Consider the following 27,281-nt stretch of genomic DNA (forward strand, 5'->3'; position numbering starts at 1 on the left):
CCTATGTATTATAGTAATACAGTTGATAATTTCCACTAGTCTTCACAGAAGCTTTGGCTAGTGCCCTATGTATTATAGTAATACAGTTGATAATTTCCACTAGCCCTCACAGAAGCTTTGGCTAGTGCCCTATGTATTATAGTAATACAGTTGATAATTTCCACTAGCCCTCACAGAAGCTTTGGCTAGTGCCCTATGTATTATAGTAATACAGTTGATAATTTCCACTAGCCCTCACAGAAGCTTTGGCTAGTGCCCTATGTATTATAGTAATACAGCTGATAATTTCCACTAGCCCTCACAGAAGCTTTGGCTAGTGCCCTATGTATTATAGTAATACAGCTGATAATTTCCACTAGCCCTCACAGAAGCTTTGGCTAGTGCCCTATGTATTATAGTAATACAGTTGATAATTTCCACTAGCCCTCACAGCTTTGGCTAGTGCCCTATGTATTATAGTAATACAGTTGATAATTTCCTCTAATCCAGATAAAAAAAAATTCACTAACCGAGACGGAGAGCTAGTGGATTTGTCAAACCCTGTAAAACACCCTAGAAACATTGCTGGCCAGTGTAGACCCCACCCCATGCATAATTTCAACACACACGCATGATTATTTGGGGAAGGGAGGCATCATAATTATTATATTATGCCCAGTTGTTTGCTGCATTTTATCCTCTGTACATACATGGTTTAAATATTTTATTTTGTGGCTAGTGAATATATATATTAAAATATTTCCTTGCCACACAATCACTTCTTGAAAAGTCCTTATTGTGTGTATAGCAAGGCAAAATATTGCACGCAGTTAGCCAACCATTGTTCTGTCCGTATGTCTGTTAGGCAACTTTAAATTGATGCAAACCACGAATGGGTTACATGGTGAATCGTTAAAGGTTCTGAAATTCACTTTATCGAGTATCAAAGAAATTGTTTCCTAATATTTTGCAATAAATTATTTTGCATTTTGTATTTTATTTTGCTTAATTTAACAGTATCGGCAGGAAATAGTCATTAAAATATAAGTTCAATAATCGATTAGGTTACACCTAGGTAGAAATCACGCGAACCAACTTCGTGCTATCTATCATTTTGAAATACAGGGCCCATATTTTCGAAGCAATCTTAGCCTACAAAATCGTAAAATCATCGTAAGCTATGATGTCACTATGGCATGTGCTGTAGTGACGTCACACCCTACGATGGTTTTATGATTTCGTAGCGCTAAGATACCTTCGAAAATATGAGCCCTGTCCCATAGATCAGTGAAAATGTTGATACATTCTTTGGCTACAAGCCATTTGATGGATAGAGAGGTAGGAAATATTTATAAGAAAACCAAAAATCTTTTTTGAACTTGTTTATATATATCAGTGACATTGAATACTGGGGAGTTTTGCTCACGACAGAAGTAACTTCATCTCCATCTTTCTTTTTTTTAAATTATTTTCTTGCTTATACCCAATTAAGGTTCAAGCACACTGTCCTGGGCACACACACCAGCTATCTGGGCTGTCTGTCCAGGACAGTGGGTTAGTCTTTAGTTTTTAGTAGTTAGTGAGAGTGAAGAGGGTGTAGTGGTCTTACACCTACCTATTGTCTTTAAAACTCGCTCGGCCTAACCACGACACCACAGAGGCCAGTACACCTTCATCACTAGCAGGATCTCTGGTAAGTAAATCTTTGGTACCATCCCAAAATAAAAGCTAGATTTACCCATTTGTCACAAAATTCTTGGGTATACTGAGGAAAACATCCGGTCATATTCCACCTCAAAAGAGGAATTAAATACTATTTCCTCTTTCAAAATATTGTTGGTTTATTATAATATTTGATTAATAATTATGGCAGTGGATCTCTGAGGTTTTTCTAACAGAACTAGTCCCACATATACATGTATGTGCACTTCTACTCATCCAGTGGAACACAATGTGACAATATATACACATAACTGTTACTAAGATTTGTTTTTGGCACAAACAGCAAGCTTTGAGAATAGTCCTGTCAAGTACAGGGATGTGAGGGCTACGCGGAAACACATAAATGCGTTTTCCATTTTGTCTAAAAAAATAATAATAATAATTAAAAAACCCGATGCAAAAACGAAAAAACCCGATAGTAGTATTGCACAATTGCAAGTAGTATTCGCATGTAGTATATTCTCTTAGCTGGATTTTGTCAGCTTCGCTGCGCTTGGCCAGTTTTGTCCAATATCCAGGATATGCTATTTGAAAGCCTTTGTTTGACTTGGGCAGAAAGAAGGTGAGCAGTGAGCTTTTTTGTTCCAGCCCCTCTCACATCCCTGCAAATAGTCCAATACCGAAAAAGACGCTACTGCGGCTTCAACATTCATCTCGTCAATACCATCTACAGTGCAACCTAAACCGGACCCTGACCAAACTGGAATCCTGTGAAAAGAGCCCAAGTTTCAGGGTCCTGAATTTTCTAAATTCTAAAATGTGACCCTCTAAAAACCGGATCCTGTCTAAATCAGCAGTGATCCTATTTAGACAGGTTTGTGATATCCTTACAAAAATGTCTTTCTCTGGATTAAATGTTTGTTTAAAAAAAAAAAAAAAAAAAAAAAATCATATCACCAAATATTACCAATAACATTTGATCAAATATCTTTTGCTAATCACTTTCAAATCTGTTAAAAATCTCTTTCTTCAAACATAGCTTCAGAATAAGGAATTTTCTTTGATAGTAACTGGTACAATATCATTGTCTCTATCACATTTTCAAAAACATTTTTGTCAAAATGAAATTAGCAAAGTAAAAATACAGCTCAAAATATTAAAATAAAAAGGCTCAGAAAATTAAAAATAATGTAGCTCCAAAATATTAAAAACAAAAACAAAAGTAATTTACAAAATTAAAAACAATTTCTTTGAACGTAAGCCAACTTTATCCCAGCACTAATATTTGGTGGCAGCTGAAAATAAAGAAAGCTTTCACTTCTGTCACCGAGTGCTTTAACTTTCTAACTTGTTCAGCAAGCAACACCAGCACACCATTGCAAAGAGTTCACAGTTCTGATAGATCTGTTCAACTGTCCTGTTACACACAAGAGAGTGACTGCATATTTTAGATCCAGCTGTAACACTTTAACAAAGTTTGTTAAATAGCTTTTACTGTAACACTGTAACAAAGTTTGTTAAATAGCTTTCACTGTAACACTTTAACATAGTTAAATTTGTTAAATAGCTTTCACTCCACTGAATAACGATTCACTTTGGTTCTGGTGCTGTAAATTGTGTGTGAAGTCAAACATCTGATCGGGTGCGGCACCGAGCCCTGTTAGATGCAGGAAGTAAGATTCCTTCTCTACCTGGACTGTCACATTCGTAATCCCTATTTCCTTAAATATAGAACTAATCTGAAAAAAAAGAAAGAGAAATTTTGTAATGACTAATTCACTAAGTTTCAAACAAATACTGCCCAAGTCCACAAAGCATGTCAAAATCATTACTAAAACCAGAAAGTAACATTTTATTAACATTCAACAAAACGTTTTAATATAAAATTTTGTTTTTATTTAGTCAGTTTTAAATATTGTGACCTGTACCATAAACAGACAGGGTGAAAGTGCGTAAGTTTCAAACAAATACTGCCCATGTCCACAAAGCATGTCAAAATCATTACTAAAAGTAAAATTTGTATTAACATTCAACAAGACGTTTTAAAATATAAAATTTGATTTTAATTTAGTCAGTTTTAAATATTACAACCCATTTCAATTAAGCAATGGAAATTCTACTGTTTAAAAAGAAACAAAAAAAGATAATTGATAGACCAAAACAAAAGAAATTAAGTTTTCTCGTTCAAGTCACAACTGACCCACTTTTACTGATCTCAAACTAAATTGCAGTTTTCCCTCTTTATACATGTAATGCATTCATGAATCTGAATTCCCCAACAGCCAATTAAAACATACAAGTATTGTTGGACCACATCTGGGTTTTAGATTATTTAATTTGAGATGAGGGCAAGTACTATGATAAGATAACATTATGATTATATATATATAAAATCAAAGTCTTTCTACCAACTTGAGCAACTGTCATGGTATGTAATCAAAAGTATTTTTAGCCAAATCTTTACCTAGTTGAACAACCAATTTCCAGATCAAAGGCTTTTCTGGGGGCTTTTTTGCTTTTTTTGCAAAATCACTACCCACCTGTGCAACCATGTACATGACAAAGGCTTTTTTTAAAAATAATTCTACCTACCTGAGCAACTATTTTCTGTTCACTTGTCTCGGGCGTCACTTGAACATGCAGCGCTGCCAACACTTTAGCAGAGGTGTGCCACCATAGATGAGGCTCCCTGTACGTCAGCACACCTTCCAGAGATGATACCTTTAAAACAATAGCATTTACTCTTCACAAATTATCAACTGAAAGTGGTGAAAACAAAACATTTGCTGACACTAGTTATTACAGGTACATAGTTTAAAATAGTTTTGGCTATTACAGGAAGGAAGGAAGGAAGGAAGGAAGGAAGGAAATGTTTTATTTAACGACACAACACATTTTATTTATGGTTATATGGTGTCAGACATATGGTTAAGGACCACACAGATATTGAGAGGAAACCTGCTGTCGCCACTGCATGGGCTACTCTTTTTCGATTAGCAGCAAGGGATATTTTATATGCACCATCCCACAGACAGGATAACACATACCATGGCCTTTGATGTACCAGTTGTGGAGCACTGGCTGGAACGAGAAATAACCCAGTGAGTCCACCGGCAGGGATCGATCCTAGACCGACCGCACATCAAGAGAATGCTTTACCACTGGGCTATTATAGGTTTTGTATGGTTAACATTACTATATCACATCATAGAATGGGTTGATGATTAAGGTAAAATTTTATAGTCACAATAGTAGGTATTTACCATGATAAGAAAGTTAAGGTCTTTTTTGTTTAATGACACCACTAGAGCACATTAACTTATTAATCATTGGCTATTGGATGTTAGAGATTTAGTAATTTTGACATGTAGTCTTAGAGAGGAAACCCACTACAGTTTCCATTAGTAGCATACGATCTTTTACATGAACCATTCCAGACAGGGTAGCACATACCATGGCCTTTGATATGCCAGTCACTGTGGTGCACTGGCTGGAATAAAATTTAGCCCAACAGGCCCACCGACGGGAATTGATCTTAGACCAACCGCACATAAGGCAAGCGCTTTACAACTGGACTACGTTCCGCCCTGTACAATGATAAAAGTTCTAAGATTGCAGGGTTTCTAGATTATAGTAACCCCACTCCCATTGGCTAGTGATCTTAATTTTGGGCTAGTAAATAACTATTATTGCCATGCCCGACGGCTAGTGGAAAAAAAAGAAGAGGTCAAATGTTGCAGTTAAGTCTATTTTGTAAATATGAATATCCTGCCCCCACCCCAACCCTCAATGCTATTCTTTTTAAACTCTATCTCCCTCTTTAGGTGACATATCTGAGATGAGGCTCCCTGTACGTCAGCACACCTTCCAGAGATGATACCTTTAAAACAATAGCATTTACACTTCACAAGTTATCAACTGAAACTGGGAAAAACTAAACATTTGCTGACACTAGTTATTACAGGTACATAGTTTAAAATAGTTTTGGCTATTAAAGGAAGGAAGGAAATGTTTTATTTAACGACGCACTCAACACATTTTATTTACGGTTATATAGCGTCAGACATATGGTTAAGGACCACACAGATATTGAGAGGAAACCCGCTGTCGCCACTGCATGGGCTACTCTTTTTTGATTAGCAGCAACAGATCTTTTATATGCACCATCCCACAGACAGGATAACACATACCACGACCTTTGATGTACGAGAAATAATCCAATGGGTCCACCAACGGGGATCGATCCTAGACCAACCATGCATCAAGTGAACGCTTTACCACTGGGCTATGTCCAACCGCCTTGGCTATTATAGGTTTTGTATGGTTAACTGCACAGTACTATATCACATAATAATTTGGGTTGATGATTAGGGTACAATGTTATGGTCACAACAGTAGGTATTTACCATGATAAGAAAGTTAAAGTTTGTTTTGTTTAATGACACCACTAGAGCACATTAACTTATTAATCACTGGCTATTGGATGTCAGACATTTGGTAATTTTGACATTTAGTCTTAGAGAGGAAACCCACTAGTTTCCATTAGTCACTGGAATGAAAAATAGCCCAACAAGCCCACAGACGGGAATTGATCCTACACCAACTGCACATAAGGCAAACGTTTTACAACTGGATTACGTTCTGCCCTGTACAATGATAAGAGTTCTAAGATTCATAATTGTGTCTAGGAACGACACCCAGGACAACAAGAACCATCAGACCATCCCTGTTTTCATTGTTCAAACTGGGGAGAATGCAAGTGAAATAGATCACTATCACTGATATATACCACACCTTTTCTAAACACAAGGAAATGTCTTTTTTCATGTCTGTGGGTGTCCGTAAAAGCAGAACCATGGATGTTTCCTTCAACAGGGGAAAGACACTGAGCAGAATCATGGTGGCAATAAATAACGAGCAGACCGGATCTGCGATGTTCCAGCCAAAGTTCTCTATGAGAAGAGTAGAAATGATGACACCGACGCTACCCAGAGTGTCCGCCAGAACGTGAAGAAAAACACCTGCAAAAATTAGAAGATAATTAGCATTATGTTAATCAGAAAGTATACCAGGAACATACCCACTGTAGTGTAGGGTAAACGTGCAGTGTGTGTTACTCAACACTTATTAATTGTATGTAATGTGCCCACTCCTTATGTAAAGGAATGAAATATTTTATTTAACGACGCACTCAACACATTTTATTTACGGTTATATGGCGTCGGACATATGGTTAAGGACCACACAGATATTGAGGGGAGGAAACCCGCGGTTGCCACTTGATGGGATACTCTTTTCGATTAGCAGCAAGGGATCTTCTATATGCACCATTCCACAGACAGGATAGTACATACCACAGCCTTTAACATACCAGTTGTGGAGTGAAAAATAGCTCAATGGACCCACTGACGTGGATCGATCCCAAACCGACTGCACATGAAGCAAGCGCTGTACCACTGGGCTACGTCTCGCCCCCTTGTTATGTAAATCACACATACTGACATCAGTACTGTGATATTGACCTACTCACCATGTAAGTGTTGCGATATTGACCTATCCTCCATGTGCTGTGATATCACCTACCATCCATGTCTGTGTTGTGACGTACTCTCGATGTTACTGATGTGACCTAACCTCTATGTTAGTGATGTCAAGTCGACCTAACCTCCAGATTGGTACTGTAATAACCTCCATGTTAGTGTTGTGATAACAACCTACCCTTCATATCAGTTTTATAATACTGACTTACCAACCATGTATGTACGTACGTACAGAGACCAACATTCCATGTCAAGTGTTGCGACCTGCCTTCCATGCTGTGATATTAACCCATCTTTGATGTTAAATTGCTGTGATGTCAACCTAACCTCCATATTAATGATTCGATCTAACCTCCCCATGTTTGTGTTGTGATCTACCTCCCATATGGGGGTTGTGACCTATCTTCCACATTATGGGTTGAGACCTAGTGCTGTGACCTAACCTCCATTTTAGTAATATGACCTACCCCATGTAAGTGTTCTGATTTAACCTCCATGGTGTTGTGATCTAACCTCGACATTAATGCAGTGACCTAACCTCCATGCTGGTGTTGTGTCCTACCCTCTATGATAGTACTGTATTATCGATCTACCTTTCATGTTGGTGTAATATCATCTTACCCTCCATGATAGTGTTGTAATATCGACCTACCCTCCATGTTGGTGTTGTGGCCTCCCTGTGGCTGGGAGAGACTATGTTCCTCTCCACCCCACAGACTGTGCTCTCCATGACCTCCGTGACTGTGTCCATGACCTCCATGACTATGACCTCCAGTGCTATGACCATGACCTCCAGAGCTATGACCATGACCTCCAGTGATATGACCTCCATGACCTCCAGTGCTATGACCTCCATGACTGTGGCCATGACCCCCATGACTATGACCATGGGCACTTTTGAAGACAAAAATACCTGTCAGGTTCACCAGCAAACCCATGACAGAAACAGTCTGTAAAAGAAAACAGGCAGATTTGAGCACCTCACCAATGTTAAAGGTAATTCCACCGATAGCTTTAACCTTCTGACTACTACAGGCGAGATATCTTGCCCGATGTCACACAAGTTGACATACTGTACACTGTATACAATGCATTCCCCAATTCATATTTCCCACCATTTTGGACACGGCATTCACTGGAAACAACAACAGAACAACACAAATTAGATTAATTATGGCAGGTTTAGTTTTTGTTTTTCAGTGGAAAATACCTGGGAATGTTGAGTTTTTCGTTTGACAACAATGGCGGAATGTTGCGGTCATTTTCAGGAATAGATAGCTGATAGTGACAGTTAATTTGTTAATAAATTTGACTGTTTTACCAACAACGAAAATCTCGAAATATTGGGATATGAAACATAGTTCGTTTTCAAAAACATTCTCGTCAAAAAAGCAGTTATTGAGAATACACATAAATACTGTACATCTGGCCATAAAGGTGCATAAGTACATGCGACTTTTTCTTTTTTTTGCCTAAATAATGGATCTAAAATATAACAAATTGGAAAAACCCATGAAATTAATACTAATCGATTCAAATATACTTTATTTTATGTATTTATTTAAGTAAACATAAATGAATAAAATTTCTAAATTTGTACTCCCTTAATGTTTTTTTTGTCAAAAATTAATTCAGTAGTCAGTTGGTTAAGAAAGAACTGGATGCAGAATTTTTCTAGAGCAGAAAAAACCGCTATATGGTGTTGGACATATTGCTAAGGACCACACAGATAATCAAATGGGGAACCCACTGCCACCATGTAATAGGCTACTCTTTCCGATTACTATCAGTGAATCGTTTATATGCAACTTCCCACAGACAAGACATGGCCTCTCTTGGTTTAGTTGTGAAGCATAGCTGGAACGAGAAATAGCACAATTGGCCTACCAACAGGGATCGATCCTAGACCGACCGTGCATCAGGTAAGTGCTTTACAACTGGGATGCACCTTACAAAAAGGATGTCTACAATATTCCAAATTACCCTAGCATATCTTTTAATAATATATAGCAATTTCTCAAAACAAAGAAATAATTTATTAAAACACTGATCTGCTAAACATTGGTTTTTGGGGGCATGTTTAAATTGAGAGGATATGTGTGCACCTCATGTACCCACCTCTGGATTTGCACCTTTCTATTAAGTATTATCTTTGGCTAAGATGAATATAAGATACAAATTTGTTGTTAGTTATGTTTCAAGTGGAAGATATGTGGAGATGATTTTTCTCATGCTTCAACTTGTTTAATAGTAGCTTGAGAAAGAAAGAGAATTTTTGTTTATGGTGATGAGGTAAGATTCACCATTTTGTACAAAATCAGTTTTACCATAGCTCATTGATTTATTAAATCATCGGCTATTGGATGTCAAAAATTTGGTAATTTTTATAGAGAGGAAACCTGCTATATTTTTCAATTAGTAGCAAGGCACTATCCCACAAACGGGGTAATACATACCACGGCCTTTGATATATCAATTGTAGTGCACTGGCTGGATACACCTCAAGTAAGCACCCCACCACTGAACAATATGTACTTCCCTCCTTCAACCCCCATGAAAAATAAGACATATTGTCTTAAAGAGGAAACCTGCTAAATGTTTTCATTAGTAGCAAGGGATCTTTTATATACACCACCCTACAGACTGGATAACACATACCACAGCTTTTGATATACCAGTAGTGCACTGACTGGAACAAGAAATAGTTGTTTTAACATAAAAGTCCAAAAGATAAACATCAATGCTAGTTTTCACTTTTGGCTGAATCATGGCTGAATCATAACTTTATAATATTATATATTTCCCACTTTGATGACGCGGATTACTGCCATTCTATTCCTAGCCATGATTGATGTGATAACGTAATGTTGAACATACCAACAGTCGCTCAGTGTGTATTTCAGGAGGTTCAAACAATCTTCCGATGGCCTCGGCAAAGACAAAGATCCCAATAACGATCAGGAACAGTCCATTGATAAACCCAGATAAAACTTCCACTCGGTCAAAACTGAAATATAGGTACAATAAACAGCATAGTTACATCAAAAATAGATAAAACTAACTAGAATGAAACTGAAATATATGTACAACAAACAGCATAGTTATATCAAAAATAGATAAACTAAATAGAATGAAACTGAAATATATGTACAATAAATAGCATAGTTATATCAGAAACAGATAAACTAACTAGAATGAAACTGAAATATATGTACAATAAATAGCATAGTTACATCAGAAATAGATAAACTAACTAGTATGAAACTGAAATATATGTACAATAAATTACATACATGGCTGTTGACAAAAGTAAAATGTTGTGACTGAAATTTCAAGGTACAGGGCATTCAAAATGGTAATGTTTTATATGACAATGATAGTCCACTTTAAACATGTATTTCTCCCATCCCACACCCTGTTATTTTTTTTATTTGACAAAAACATTAATTTGATGGATCCTGCAGTGAACCTATATTAATGGAAATAGCAGTGGCATAGGCAGGATTTTGTATTGGGGGGGGTGGGGTGGGGGGGGGGGTGCCCACTTGTGTAGTGGGATATGACACAGGAACCTTTTTAAAGTTATTAATAAGCGAAAAGGTATATATTTCCCAGGATTGGGGGGGGGGGGGGGGGGCGGCATACATTTACATCCGGTGGCCCTTGTGTTATTGCAAATTCATTATGGGAGGGGGAGGGGGTCGTTAAAAATTGAGGTAAAAGCCAATGTCTGATATTGCATTACGCTAATGTTGAATAGTCCTTTGTTGATCTTTGTGTCATTTAACAATACGTAACGCAAAATCTTGCAGTTTCAATACCCCTCTCCCCTTGTAATGTTTTGTGACCGTGTCATATTTTACTTTGGGGTCTTTAGTAATACATACATGTTAAAATAAAATGGCAATGACTGGTTGCATTTTACTTTATGAATTAACATTACGTTGCACAATAACCCCAATTACGTTTTGTCACATCCCATAATTCCCACTCTCCTTAGTGCACGTTGCGTAGTTCTCGAATGATCCCATTATTCAATCGTAAATAATAAAGAAGTAACATACCGCTGGTCGGTAAATGTTATATTTGACCGGATCAACTTTATTAAGTTTCAATATCTATAATACGCAATCTAATATCTCCCAGCAGAACTATTACATTGTAACAGTGTTCAAACTCGCACGTGCTGTTCATCATATGATGTGATATCGGTACGGCCATTACTTCAAAGGGAGTGAGTAGCACATTTAAATTAAAGGTAGTTTTTTTTTCACTTAATTTACAACTACTGTAGAAACGTTTGTTTTGTTTTTTTAATTACAAAAACCATACCAAAAATGATTTTAAAATAATAAAATAATAATAAAATATTCGAGAAAAAAAGTACGAAACATGTACACAACTTTTTACAAAATAAGATCGTCTGCTTAAAATAGCACAGCAAATGATAGTGCAGGGTGCACATTAAGTCAATACTTTACTTTCTACGTCTGTTCGGACTATGTAAATAGCGGATTGGACGCGTTGCGATAGATCCCAAATATGTGTTAACGCAAATGAATGAATTAAAACAAAAGTTGTATTCTTCTACCAAAACTGTATTATATCAGACAATGTAGGCATTATTACTAAAAACTACGACACAACAGACTGTATCAAAACAGGATAAAACTAATTTGCATATCCAGGTCAGACTTGTTCATCACATGTTCGTAATCGATCGGAAAACCAAAATGAAACGTGTTCGATGTCATTTTTTTTTTTAAATATACAATTAGCAAAATTTTAAAACATTTTTATGAGTTCAAGTATCCGCGATAAGAGCAACTTTGGGAATCTTTATTGGGTCGTAATTGGGAAAAGGTTTGATATTGGATTGGGAATTTACGTTAGGGGAATGGGGCCGTTCATCGGCCCCAAAATGTATGGTAAATTATACCCATCCGATAGGTACCTAAAGGGGGGTCAGTGGGGCAAAGAAAACGGCCGAAGTGATCGGGTTGACATTACGAAAACCGAAAACGACCGAAGTGATTCTCATTTAAAAAAAAAAAAAAAAAAAAGACTGAAAAAATAATTTCCACAATTTCTCTCAAGACGGAAATCCATCTCACGACGGACAGTTAACAGCCATGTACATAGTTACATCAGAAATAGATAAACAAAATAGAATAAAGCTGAAATATATATACAACAAAGAGCATAGTTGCATCAGAACTAGACAAACAAATCAGAACAAGCATTCTGAGAGTACTCCTTGAGTAATATATGTCTCCTATCGAACCCAACAAATTTTGATACCGCCTAAGTTCAAGGGCTATAACTCTGTCAAACTAGGCAAAGTCTTTTAAGTCTTGTTCTGTAATGCTGCATGATGAAGCTATACACAAACTTTCAGCTCAGTTAGTTGTGAAAACATTGAGGCAAGGTGCAAAAACATTCAGAGGATCATATATTGGACTGACAAAGATAAAACTTAGAGTCACCTCTGGATGGACAGTTTGGGACTAATACAATTAAAGCTCTTTAATGAATTGCATTCATTTGATTTTCAGCTTAGCTCTATTCTAATTTCAGGCATTTGATGAAAATCTGCTTAAACCTTGTTTCTCAGATTATTGCTATAACTTATATCTTATTTACACTCACTGATAATTGTTAAAAATAAAAGTACTATTTATTCACTTAACAAAATCTATACTGATTAAACATTGGTATTTAAAATAAAATTTTGAGTGGAACATTCTTAAATTACATAGTGTCAAATCGTTGGTTTCCTAAATCAAGATGATAAGATCACTGGGTTGTAAGCATCAAATTGTCCACAAATGTGAAATATAAAAATATTTTTACCATTGTGAGTCACTGCGGTGGTGTAATACATAGATTATTAGATGACTTTTTGTGTGTCATACTGATTTTACGAAACATGAATCCTGACACAAGTTTCAAATAAATCAGTATGATGACATGCAAGTGTAATAATTTCTTTATTACCCATAACATTACTTTTTAAGAATAGGCTAACAAAGACCATGTCAAAATGTTTCAAACATAACCAGTAAGTGATTACACAGAGTTAAGACTTGGGAAGCCACATTACATAATGTTGTCTCTTTCCAAAATGATGTCAATCATTGATCATGTGAAATCATTATGACACATGTGCGTCATACTGATTATATTTCCCTGTATATCTGGAACTAAGTAGATAATAAGTGGTAATACATACCCATAAGAAAATATTCTCGATGCTTTCCAGCGGGACATGACAGCAGCATAGAGACCCATCACCAAGGCCGAGCAGTCGAACAGCATGTGGAACCCGTCCGATATCAGACCCAGACTGTTGGTCCACACTCCGTACGTCAACTCCACAAATGTAAATGCCTGAAAAAGTTTTAGTTTGTTTTGTTCAACAACACCACTAGAGCACACTGATTTATTAATCATTGGCTATTGGATGTCAAACATTTGGTAATTCTGACATACAATCTTAGAGAGGAAACCGGCTACATTTTCCCATTAGTAGCAAGGAATCTTTTATATGCACCATCCCAAAGACAGGATAGTACATACCACCAAGGCTCATACTGGAACAAAATTTGGTTTAGCCAGTTTTCACAGTTATAGATAATTTCCTTGAAAATTATTTAAATATGGTTAATTCAAGGAATATTTTATTAGCAAAAGACTTAATGTTACAGCTACTTTGCATAAAAATTAGCTAATTTGGCTATGAGCACGGTACTACAGCTACTTATATATATCAGTCGTGGTGCACTGGTTGGAATGAGAAATAACCCAGTGGGCCCACCAATGTGGATTGATCCTAGACCGATTCTAGACCAACCGTGCATCAGGCAAGTGCTTTACCACTGGGCTACATTGTATGTTCCTCTGTAAATTATAACAATGCAATGTTTCATTACAAATATATTACTAAATAATTACAAACTTTGTGTATGTTATATGGTTTACTGGATTCTGAATATTACAAAACCCCAGAATGTTATCCATCAACAACATACAGAAACTGATGGTACATTTGGGGAGAGGCTAAGCTAGTCCTGAATAGATCAACTGAATGATGCCAAATATTTTTTATAAATGTTAGTTTTTTTTAGCAGTTTACCTTTATTTAGTTTTTAATTTTTGTCATGACTGTTCCATTTTCATAAACAATGAGAAAAAAAGTAATTTGACACTGAGAAAGTTTTTATATCACATTTATCACACAAGCAGTGAAACCGACACTGACACTGAAATAATCAAAAATCATTTTTAAATAACCATGCTGTTTTTGTTATAATCTTTTTTATACAAAATTTACCAAGTTGATACACAGGAAGTAGAATATCTTTCTGGAATCGGATTCTTCGAGTATTTGCCGCAGCCCGTTTTTGAGAACCATGAACACAGAATGAGTGGTGCGCTGAAGGGCATCACCTGCTATACTGTAGAGAGGAAGGCCTGCTGGTGAGTAGCCAATGAAACTGCCCCGAGCTCCACGGCTTGGTGCAAGTAGCAACCTCGTACCTGCACAAACCAATAAAATATATATATATAAATATATAACACTCACTCACAGTCTGTAACATATAGTAATCTAATACAATCAATCCTGATCTAGTGGCCACTTGTATTAAACAGCCACCTGTGTTAAGAGGCCACATTTTTATTGTTATACATCATCTAATATAGTGTAAAAACACCTGTACTAAGCAACCACCTATCTTAAAAGGCTACTTTTTAATACGCTCTATTGTGGCTGTTTAACACGTTTGACAGTGCATACATGTACATAACAGGGGGTTTCTAGGCATTCTATGGAAATGAACAAAGGCTCGGAAAATTCCAAATTCCATACTAAATATTATAAATTTGGTGTATAATATTTCATAATTATGTCAGCTTTGATAAATGTATTTAAGTAAGAATCCCCAAAATAATAACTGACAGCAGATATATCATTCGATGGCTTGACAAAAGTCCAAGTTATCACATAAATCATGCTAATTTGGATCCATTCATCCATCCATATCAATCCCATAGAAACAGAACTTGTCCATTTGTTCTGACACGTGGAAATCTGCTCAGACAAGCAAAATGTATCTCAATGATTGTCCAGTGGACAAGTAAAAGTGTTCAATGCAGATTTAATCAGGGCGCTCGCCAATTGGCAAATTTTATTTTAATTTGGTCAAAGAATTTCAAGTATTAATTGATATTTTGTTACAAAATAACCAGGTATCTATATAATTTGGACGTTTAATATATATTTTGGAGAAATTTTCTGCTGATCCAGAGCTAGCCCTGGGACCGATTCATTTTAAGATCCTCGAATCCATCCATATATGCACATACATACACTCACCCACATACATACATACACTCACCCACATGTAAATACACTATATTATTCTGACTCACTAAACATCATGATGATGACGCTGAATACGACTCCGCCCGACAACACATGGTCCTCGGTGATGATGTCTTTCATCTTGTGTAGCGTGGTCACCTGCGCCATCAGTGGGTGGTTCCATGTCGCAGACAGGAACACGGCACCCGTCAGCATCGTCAACGTCCCCACCAGGGCCACGCTCGGGGGGTGCAGGTGGTTCACCGCCACAGCCTCGATGTAGTAGTCGAAGACAAACATGAAGAAGATGACGAGAATCAGCGGGAACAGGATGTACACCCACGACTCGATGTCACTCTGTCATAAAGGTTAAACATTTTTTTTTAACGACACCACTAGAGCACATTAATGTCTTAATCATTGACTATTGAATGTCAAACATTTGGTAATTTTTACATATATATAGTCTTAGAGAAAAAACCCGCTAAATTTTTCCATTAGTAGCAAGGGATCTTTTATATGCCTTTGATATACCAGTCGTGGTGCAATGGCTGGAATGAGAAACAGAATCAGGTAAGAGCTTTACCACTGGGTTACATCCAGCACACACACGCACAGATAAACACACACACACACACACACACACATATATAGACACAGACACACACACGTGACAAAGGAAAGGAATGTTTGTTTATTGACACTTTAGCAAATTGGATGTCTTAAAATTTAGTATTTTTGACACTTGGTTTGGAAAGGAAAGGAATGTTTGTTTAGTGACACCTCAGCAAAATATAAACTATGGCTATTTGGTGTCTAAAATACGGTTATTTTGACACTTGGTTTGGAAAGGAAAGGAATGTTTGTTTAACAACACCTCAGCACATTTTAAACTACAGCTATCTGGTGTCCGACATGGTTATTTTGAAACTTGGTTTGGAAAGGAAAAGACCATCTGTTTAACAACTCCTCAGCACATTTTAAACTTCAGCTATTTGGTGTCTCACATTTGGTTATTTTAATAAGTGGTCACCAGATAAAGAAGAAACCCTCTGCCACTACATAGCAAGTGATCTTTATATGCACTTTGCCATAGACAGCAGAGTATATAGGATGGGAAAAAGATCTGAATCCTGCAAGAGCTATCAACCCTATGACCCATTACACCTATCACCGAGTACCCCCACACTAAAACAAATATATACATACCTCTCTTGTGAGGTAGATGAACACTGCCCATGGCAAGAGAAGCATCGTGGACATGATGGTAGAAAGAGCGTGCAGCCGCTTGGAACCACCGATGTCCACCGATAACTTCTTTGACGCAGAGTTGAATCCAACTTGTAAACAAAGCGTAATAGACAACAGGACAACTCCACCCTGAAAACAGAAAAAAGGAGTAAAGTGTCCTCAAGAATAGTTTCAATGTTTGTTTTATATTCTAGACCAACAACACAGCATTTTTAAAATATAGATTTCATATTGCAATATTTCATATTATGAGCCCGACTGTATTTTTAAACCCTTGGTAACTAGGTTGTTTTTTAAGCTGCATAGTAAACCAGTTTCAAATGTAAGTGCAAATGAGATCTTTTCACTAAACCGGTATAGCTAAAACACTTCGATATGTGGTTTAGTTAAACAGGCATAACTAAAACAGTTTAAATGGAAGTGTGAATGCAAACTGTTTAACTAGTATAAAACGGAAATAGCAGTGAAATGACATTGTTGTTTTGATGTCTTCTACAAGTGCAGATAACTACACTTCTACCAGAGTTAAACGCACGTGTGACTGTTGTCACTTCCAACCAAAAGTATATTCGCTAAACCAGTATAGTTAAACCAGTTTAACTTGTGTAGTTCGACACGGTCTTTGAGAACAGTCGCCATGAAGATGTCTCTATAAATTCCACATGCAGAGGACAGGTATGTATAGTTTATATAAATCAGGAGTTACATTTCGGTGTAAAAACGATGTTGGTCTTTTAGGGGAAAAAAACAACAAAAAAACAAGCAAACAAAGAGATGCTGTATACAATGTGTTTATATATGAAACAGATGCAATCAAACAGTGTGTATATAATTGGTGATGGTCTAAGACTCACCTTGTGGTCCGACCAGCCGACGTTGGTGATGATGTGGTGGAAGACGTGAGACACGAACGTGCTATGTAGATGGTCAGCTGACATTGTTAAGGTCTGTCACAGATTTATTACACAATGTACAATACACAGACTGATCCACATACCAGTTGTTTTGCCATGTTATTTACTGCACAAGTTTATAGTGCGCAAGATTATTATATCACATGAATGCGTAATGGTCAAGTTGTATAAACCTTGCGCACTATAAACATGGCAAAACAACTAGTACATATACACGGTTCTGTATTTATTCCATGACACGAGGTGGGATTTAGCTCAGTCGGCTGAGTGCTCGCTTGAGGTGCTTGTGTCACAGGATCGAACCACCTGTGAATCCATTCAGTTGATTGGATTTTTTCCCGTTCCAACCAGTGCACCACAACTGGACAAAGGTCATGGGAAAGTGCATATAAAAGATCCCTTGCTACATTAGAAAAATGTAGCTGGTTTCCTCTCTGTCAGAATTACCAAATGTTTGACATCCAATAGCCAATGATTAATTAATCAATGTGCTCCAGTGGTGTTGTTAAACAAAACAAATAAACTTATTCCATACCACCTTCGTACATGTATATTATGATTAATAAAAAGTTAATTAAAGAAGACAATTTACTTCTTCTCAAAAGTTGGTTGAATTTTATGGAATTACTGGAATCCCGAGCATCCTGGCTGTAACATGACATCACTCCAGTGGCATGCGAGATTTTGTATCACACATTTTTTTAATTGCAGTCAGAATTGTCTTTATTCCTATTGTAAGATTAAATGGGTATGTAATAAAACAAAATTCAGTCTAAAAGGAGTAAGGTTAAGTGTAGTTTTCGTTCAATGGGCATTAAATTAATTTTTCACTTTTATATACCTTTTATATGAGATGAAAAACAAACATATTGTTTTGTTAGGCCCAAGTGTGACAGTTGTCAAATATAAATATAACATATAACTGTGACATGCAAATGTGATATTAGCTGCTAGACAAGGATTTGATCCAGTAAACTATATTCTTTTGTTTAGCTCAAGTGACAGTTGTGACATATAAATGTAACATGTAAGTGTGACATGCAAATGCGATACATTGGTATTGTAAGTCATTGGGCTGGGGGGGGGGGGGGGGGGGGGGGGCACTGATCCTGCCAATTCTGAAGATAGTACATTGCCATCCACCCAAAGTAATATTTTGTTTTACCCTCCCATGGTTGGCATCATCTGATGCCTATGCAATACTAGCAGCCAGACAAGGATACGATCATTGTGGAGTTTGTCATCATGGTCGAACAGTAGGACTGCCAGCACTGCCAGAATGAAAAAAACAGCACCGCGCAACTGAAACAAACAGATTGAAATAAACACCAAGAGAAAAACAAATACTGAAATGAACAAAAAAAATTGTAAACAGGTGAAACAAAATACAATATTTGCAAAACAAGAATTTAATGAAATTCAGTGTCTCATCTTGCTACAATGTTGCCATGGGGGTCTTTTCATAATGCATTAAAAAATATTTTTTTAATGTTTTGGTTTGTTTAGTGGTTGCGGTAGTTTGTAATGTGTTTCTCAAATGCATAATTAGTCACACATTTACACAACTGGTCTGACTAAACTAGATTTGAAACTGACTAAGATTTCAGAAGAAAAAAAATTGTCACTTGACTAACTATACTTGATTTGATGCCCAAACCCAGTATAGCATGACAATAAGTGTGACAGTAGATACTTTAAAAATATAAATGTGGTACATATACTGCTGGTAAAGTAGAATATAAACAACTTTAACAACCTTTGCAGGTCCCCCTCCATTACTTGTGAAGAGTGCAGAGAAGCCTGCTATTATAACCAGGTCACTGTGTTCAAACAGAAGTATCGTTCTGAAATAGACGAAATTCACACATAACTCAACTACATGCATGTACATTAATATAACAAAAAACAACCACATTTGAAGCAGATTTCTTTTTTTTCCACTACATATATTTAACATGCATCCCGGAATTCTGACAACTGAATATGAAATTACAAAAAGAATATGCCTGCAAATGGTCTACTGTAAAAACAACAAGCTTCGAGAACTGAAAATTTATATAAGCCAAGTCTTTGCTTGAGCTAAATCAAGGCGAGCTGTAGATCATTCTCCTGAAATGGTGCTAGGTGAGCTGAAAATAACTCTCCTGAAATGGTGCTAGGTGAGCTGAAAATAACTCTCCTGAAATGGTGCTAGGTGAACTGAAAATCACTCTCCTGAAATGCTGCTAGGTGAGCTGAAAATCACTCTCCTGAAATGCTGCTAGGTGAGCTGAAAATCACTCTCCTGAAATGCTGCTAGGTGAGCAATCACATCAAGTTTCAAATATAAAGCATTACATTTTGTATTGCATGAACAATTTTGTACTCTCCTAAAACTTTCCAGGTAAGTGTGGAGGAGAGCGGGAATAATTACTCGCCCCTCTGATGAAGACTGTAAGCTGTTGTTTGCAAACGTATGGTTAAATGCAAAAATATTTCAGGTAACCCATTTCATTGTTTTTGTAACCCATTATAATCATGAAAATCATGTCCTAAATTTAATGTGCAAATACAAACTTTTAAGTTAGTTCTACAAATGAGCGACAGACAAATGAAATGCTAATTCACATTAGTTTCTGAAGCAATGAAAAAACTAAATAACTTTTTCAAAACATAACTTCACAGAATTACATTGTAAATATCTTCGACTACAACAATGTGATTTAGTTCAAATTCTTACAATTCTTAGAGGCCTGTATATGACAAACTTGTATCTTTTTATATTTTTAGTAACAAATAATGGTAATTTAAAACACAGTACTGAGTACCTTAATGGTCCACATAGTGTCAAACCAAACAGCCAGAGAAAGGAAATAACACTGCCGAAAAATGCATGACGAATGACACGAAATAACTGAAAAAACAAAACAAAAAATCCACTAATATTATAAGTTAATTTTATTTAGGGTTTTATCTCCATGAAAACAAAGCAAATTTTAAACAAATCTATGGCTATTTTATATCTAAAATATGGTAATTACGAATGGTACAGGCTACTCTTATCAAAAAGCAGCAAGGGATTTTATGTGTATTTTCCCATAAAAAGGAGCACAATGGTACCGGCCTCAGTGGCGTCGTGGTTAGGCCATCAGTCTACAGGCTGGTAGGTACTTGGTTCGGATCCCAGTCAAGGCATGGGATTTTTAATCCAGATACCGACTCCAAACCCTGAGTGAGTGCTCCGCAAGGCTCAATGGGGTGTAAACCACTTGTACCGACCAGTGATCCATATCTGGTTCAACAAAGGCCATGGTTTGTGCCTGTAAAAGAGTAGCCTATCTGGCGACAGTGGGTTTCCTCTAAAACAAAACAGTGTCCGAATGACCTATGTTTGACATCCAATAACCGATAAGATAAAAAATCAATGGTTTGTGAAGTAATGACAAAAAACGCGGTCTATCGATGGTGATCAATCCTATAACCCATTACACCTCAGGCAAGCACTCCACCATTGAACTGCATGTACATCCCTCCTCCAACTTTTCTTTTTCCTCCTCCTTTTTTGTCACTTTTCGATGTGCACAGTCAGAGTACTGGTAACCATTTACTACTCCAATGTAAAAACAAGGCTTCTAGAATTTTTACAAAATCCACTAGCCATGATTAAAAATTCACTAGCCCTACTTTACTTAATACAATTTTACTAATAGTAATAATCAATATTTTACCTAAAGATAGAGATAGCGATTAAAAACACTAATATTGGGGATGGGGTTGGGGGCAGGATATTCACATTTACAAAATGCAGCATTTGACAACTTTTTTCACTAGCTGATGGACATGACAATAGTAGTTATTTACTAGCCCAACATTGAATATCACTAGCCATGGGAGTGAGGCTACTATAATCTAAACGGGCCAGAAAAAACACAGTTGTTATAAGCATTAAGCTATAGGATTCTAAAAGCCCTACATTATGCTAAAAACTATCATAATGACAAATTCTGACCAACCAATATTACTAACACGGTGGACTGAATTGAAAAAAATACTTTGTTTGAGAGATAACCCAAAATAGTTAGCAATACATACAAGTAAAGCTGCTAACATCATACCTGTTGTTTTGTTAACTTCCGTGCAGGCGAAAATGGTTTCTGAAGTATCAACAGTGGAACAGATGTTCTAAAAAAACAATAATTTTTTTTATAAGAACACATGGTAACGACAATACATACATGTTCAAATACAAGGCAGGATAACACTAGAAATGAGGAGAATCCATACAGCCATGGTATTAGTTAAACACTGCTTTAACAGGGCTAGCTCTGGGTTAGCAGAACATTTCGCCAAATTATCTGTTAAACTTAAAAAATTGCAAAAACCCAGTTATTTTGTAACAAAATATCAATTATGACATGCAAATTTTTTTGCCAGATTAAAATAAAATTCAAGAATTGCTTTTAAAATTTGCAATTGACGAATTTGCCGAGTGCCAGAGCTAGTTCTGTTTAATAAATGTAGTGTTGGTATAAAGTGCTCCTACTGGCAGTAGCTAGTGGCAAGTTCCCTATTAGCTCAGTTAGTAGAGTGCTGGACTCTCATACTGAGAATCCGTTGTTCGAATCTCCTCAGTGAAGGTTGATTTTTCTGTTACATAAACTAAAAAATGCATAAATACATAGTAAATAACCGAGAAAAGAATTGTCAGGAAACAAATTAATATTCAATATCAAAGAAATTATGTAATTTACAAGGTGTTAAATTGATTCACATTCCCTACCGTAAGTACTGAGGTACATTGTACTTTATGACATGTACATTGTATGTATTACATGTATGTGTCCTACTAAACTTTAAAATTATACCAATGTTACTAAAACATTTTCTTTTTGCTTAATATTACATAATATTAATTCCTTGGATTGAAAAGCTAAATACTGCATTAGCCCTTATGATGCCATGTCATTATTTACATGTACAAACATTTCACATGTAGAGCACATTGATTTTTTAATCATTGGCTATTGGGTATCAATAGTAGCAAGGGATATTTTATATGCACCATTTCAGACAGGATACCACATATCACATTATTTAATATAGCAGTCATCGTACACTGGCCGGAATGAGAAACAGCCCAACAGCCCAACGACGGGGATGGATCACAGACCATTATTAAATACTAAGTATATTATTATTAACCTAGGTGCATTTGTTGTCAATCTAATCGACTGGTACCTACTTCATTTACAAAATGTTATGAAACTAGTAGACTTAATTGTTCGAAATTAATCCTTTAATTGAATGAGACTAAAGACTTATTTTCAAAAGCAATACATATGTACAGATTTAGTCAACATCGGTAACTCGACCATCATGTGACATGTGAAATGTTGTTGCAAAGAGGTGTTTTCAGACGCCAGATGCACGTTTGTTTCCAATTTGCTCTGTGTCGGAAGGTGTGAATTCCGATATAATGAACAGAATGACATTGATGTACGTTCGTTCCTGACAATTTGTGGTCGGATGGTGTAAATGTCATAGTAACAACGCCGTTGTAACAAGGTCTGATAGTACATACATATTCATGAATAAATGTATATAATTAGTAAATATATAATTATATGTAAGTATTAATTTTCTTACCCAGCTTTCAAAAGAAATAGAAATGGAACAACTGGAATCAGTTTCAGCAGGTCATAAGCAATGAAGAGACCAACAGATCGAAAAAACTTTGATGCAATTAGTAAACCAACATAAAGCGAAAATCTGAAATAATTAAAAGAAAAGACATAATTATGTACATATACTGTATATTGCTGTGTACATGTATTAATTGGCAAACCGTGGATAGGCTGACCCCCTTGTCTGACCCCTAATATTTAGTAAAATAAAGGTATATGATGTATGGAACTTTATAATGCTTGTTAAAAATACTTGTTAAATTAAGTAACATTTGGTAAGCTTTTGAATTTTGGAATGGCCAGCAAGTTTTCATTAGTGTTGTGTTTGCATACATGTACATGTATGTATGTACATGCCACTAGTGTTTTCCCTAGCTTGTTTTAGCATGGTGCAGCACCATGCCTTAATAGTGTAGCACCATCTTGCCCTAATCAGCACCATGCTGCCCTGAGATTAAACAAGCCTTTTTCACTAATTAATTCTAAAATTGCCTTTATAAAACACCCAAAAAGGTATTATCATTTAATAAAATATGCCTTTTATATCTTTTGCCATTCATTTATTAAAGCAAGCACATAAATTACATTAATGTTTATAAAAAAAATTGTATTTTTAATGAAAAAAAAGTGCCCCAAAAATGGTGAAAATGCCCCTAAAGTGTTTGGTCTACCATGCCTTGCCAAATTTCTAGGGAAATCATTAGCCACTATTAATAGTGTATTATAGAGTATTTTCTTTAAAATTTAGTTGACTATGTAAATTGGCCCTCTTCCCATGATATATAGAATATATCACAGCATTAACAAAATCTTAACACATTATTTTAATATAATGCTCAGAGAACAAAATTAATTAACAATTTTTCGGAAAGAGTTCTGCCCATTCCACTTCCAGGTATTAAATTTGCATGGTAATACTGGATTCCGAAATAAATATTGGTATTCTTGAATAAAACAAAACACAAAAATGCAGCTTACCTTTTGCAAAGTGAATATAATAAATGAAACAAAAATTCTCAGTAACGGGGGGTGGGGGGATGAATATCAAACAAATGAAATGATTCGGCCTTGTTGATCTGGTATGCGTGAGGTCATGTTACAAATCTGTTACAAATTAAATTGCAAACATGAAAATAAACCTAAACAATTCAATGCTTAGTGCAGTTAGGGGCACTGACGATATATGTTTACAAAGCATGTTTACACAAATTACAGGCATCGAAATAAGTTGAGAACAGTCGTTCAGGTTACGGGGAGGTTACCACATGTAAGAAAAGACTAGAACGATGTTTCGTTCTCAACAAAAATTTCAACAAACAGTAGTTTTGTTTCCAAACATAAATCAGGCAATGCATTCCGGACTTCTGCGTTTCTGATACAATTTCAGAATGTCCGCGTTTTAGCAGTATCAACGGTATCAGGTCGTTTCGCCCTTATTCCCGATCGCCCCGTGTCGTTTCTCCCCCATACCGGGTCGTTTCGCCCTCTATACAGGGTCGTTTCGCCATCATGTTTATGTTTGTGAATGATGAATAAATTTGTTTACGTGACTCTAGTTGCAAATCAGATATAGATTATCAATTTGTAACCCTTTATCAACCATAAACACCATTTATATGTATATGTTATTATGTACCTCTTTTTTGCATATTTGCGAAATTGGCCTCTGTAATATCCATTGATGTGTCATGTTTACATCTATGCTGATGAAATATTAAAAGGTCCATTTGCTTCAGTTTACATTTAAAAAATGCTTGTTGTATGCTATATATGGCATTGTTGTTGTCCTTGTTATTAAAATAATGTGTATTTTGTTATTAAAATGTTTTAAAATAATGCTTGTTTTGTGCTTTTTTAAACAGGTTTTAACATAACATATCGATGTCTGTTCTCGTTACAGCCAGTTTAGGGCAAAATACATGCAGTTTTCTGCTGTCTGCCATTTTGTTTTTTTATGGAATACTCTTCAAGAGGGGTGAAAGACTCTAAAATATTAATATAAAATCAATTATCTGTAGTGATATCTTTAAACAATCAAATAATATTAATAATAATAAAATAATATGACGTCATCACATTTGCATTTATATCATAACATGTTATTACATTCAACGGTTGTTAGATTAAGTCATATCCTTTCACCCCTCTTGTAGAATATTCCATAAAAAGTCAAAATGGAAGCCAGCACAAAATTACATGCTTTTTGCCCTATGCGATCTCAGCGAAGTCGATACAGGTGACATGGTTATCATCTAGTATGTGGAATCCATGCCATTGTTTTTTTTTAAAGATTTCTGTCTGGACAAAATGTGGGTAAAATCTAACAAAAAATAAATTTATTGTAGTTGTCCACATTTTGTTTCGGACCACCCCAATACATAGGGGCGAAACAACTCATAATGGGGGACGAAACGACTCATTCTAAGGGCGAAATGACTCGGGGCGAACGGGAATAAGGGCGAAACAACTCGGGGGCGAATAGGAATAAGGGCGAAATGACCCGGATTCGTATCAACTAGATGTGTGCCAAGTAGTTTGCAAGAACATTTAATTTAAACGTAGAAGTACTCGAAAACAGTCTATATAGTTATGGTAACCTATACGTTACCAGGCTATATTTTGTGGTAACCTATAAATGGGTTACCAGACACAATGCTTATTTCAATGCCTGTTTAAAACTACAAAATACTAAAATTGTTTACCCTGATTCTGTTGAAGGATATATCGCTCGTCCTGTGATAACATTGCCCACCATTATGTTCTTCCAATCAGTATATAATCACTAAACTAAGCATAATAAGAACATTGTTGTAGGGCAAAAACATAATAATAATAACACTAAAAAAAAAAAAAAAAAAAAAAAAATTAAATTCCTTATTTACAAAAATGGTCAACAAATCGATATGTATGTTAAAATAAACTTTGTCATCTCTCCTTTTCACAAGTAATTAGTTTTCTCATCAATAGTTGATATATTATCAGTATCGGTTACACGTAGATTTATCAAAATTAAAATTAGTGTCCACCTTGATATAAAATATAGACTGATTCAATGTTATAATTTATGGTACACACAAAGTACAGTGCTGGCGGAATAAACAAATGTAGCAGTTTATTATTTTCCACTCTGGCAGTAGTCTCGTTTATACCGCACCGAAAATTCATTGGCGTCTGTTATTAACGAGACTAAAATGGTTGGTTTGGTGACCGCCGCCAGTATTTTCGAAGCACCGCAACAACTCATTTATGAACCGGCGTCAGTGACAGAGTGGTGCCATCGGATGCGCCGATGAAGTAGGTTCGCATCCGTGCACTGCTTTGTACCTAGAGTAAGTTTTAACGGCAATGGTGAGGCTTAACACCAATACATCGACTTCTTTCTCACTGATTACTGTAACAACTAACCTTTATGTCCCACTGTTTAATATGGACGCACAGTCGGAAAGCAGCTCGGCGTGATCCTGAAAAGCGTGCTTTGATATAAGTTTCATAGTATTTTAATCCGTCTGGAAGCATATCGATCATAACTTTAAAACTAGCACGAAAATCATATCAAAATGAATGAATGAATGAATGAATGAATGAATGAATGAATGAATGAATGAATGAATGAATGAATGAATGAATGAATGAATGAATGAATGAATGAACTATGAGTAATTACCTCCATTTAATTAAGCATGTATACTGTATTAACTCATCAAAATAGTTCACGCCAACACTACTACCACTATAAACCAATCACTACAAGAAATGAAAATATATTCCAGGAATCGAGCGGGGCGTGACTTTCTCTTGAGTGGTATTTTAAAGCACTCGCTTAATTGAGAAGAGGATCAGTCGCCCTTAATGAACTCACTCTTCCCCCCTCCCCCTATCCAGTGCCTAACAACTGGTGCGTATATTT

General features: G+C 36.1%; 1 protein-coding gene across 2 annotated transcripts; it reads right to left on the reverse strand.

Moving 5' to 3' along the window:
* Positions 1-413: 413 nt before the first annotated feature.
* LOC121384611 (zinc transporter 5-like) lies at positions 414-26,468 on the reverse strand. Of its 2 annotated transcripts, XM_041515074.1 has the most exons (16): positions 26,077-26,468; positions 23,337-23,459; positions 21,806-21,872; positions 20,519-20,604; positions 19,468-19,555; positions 18,935-19,013; positions 17,652-17,728; positions 16,756-16,926; positions 15,615-15,903; positions 14,515-14,720; positions 13,414-13,571; positions 10,059-10,188; positions 7,834-8,131; positions 6,436-6,662; positions 4,234-4,362; positions 414-3,380 (listed from the first exon to the last, which is right to left on the reverse strand). In XM_041515074.1, the coding sequence occupies exons 1-16, from the start codon at positions 26,127-26,129 to the stop codon at positions 3,201-3,203; spliced, it is 2,361 nt and encodes a 786-aa protein (XP_041371008.1). In that variant the 5' UTR covers positions 26,130-26,468; the 3' UTR covers positions 414-3,200. The 2 variants fall into 2 exon arrangements, with proteins under 2 accessions (XP_041371008.1, XP_041371016.1); XM_041515082.1 differs by lacking the exons at positions 21,806-21,872; positions 23,337-23,459; positions 26,077-26,468 and adding an exon at positions 21,182-21,292.
* Between the last annotated feature and the right edge of the window lie 813 nt (positions 26,469-27,281).

This window comes from Gigantopelta aegis, chromosome 2, assembly GCF_016097555.1.
Source record: "Gigantopelta aegis isolate Gae_Host chromosome 2, Gae_host_genome, whole genome shotgun sequence".
In the NCBI taxonomy this organism is placed as follows: domain Eukaryota; kingdom Metazoa; phylum Mollusca; class Gastropoda; order Neomphalida; family Peltospiridae; genus Gigantopelta; species Gigantopelta aegis.

What these genes read in the sequence shown, in the direction of transcription:
- LOC121384611 (XM_041515074.1), bottom strand. Translation starts at nt 26,129, where the DNA reads ATGGTGGGCAATGTTATCACAGGACGAGCGATATATCCTTCAACAGAA. An exon ending in CTATTTCTTTTGAAAGCTGG is followed by an intron (nt 21,873 to 23,336) that starts GTAAGAAAATTA and finishes TTGTTTTTTTAG; the next exon opens with AACATCTGTTCCACTGTTGA. An exon ending in TCGGCTGGTCGGACCACAAG is followed by an intron (nt 16,927 to 17,651) that starts GTGAGTCTTAGA and finishes TTCTGTTTTCAG; the next exon opens with GGTGGAGTTGTCCTGTTGTC.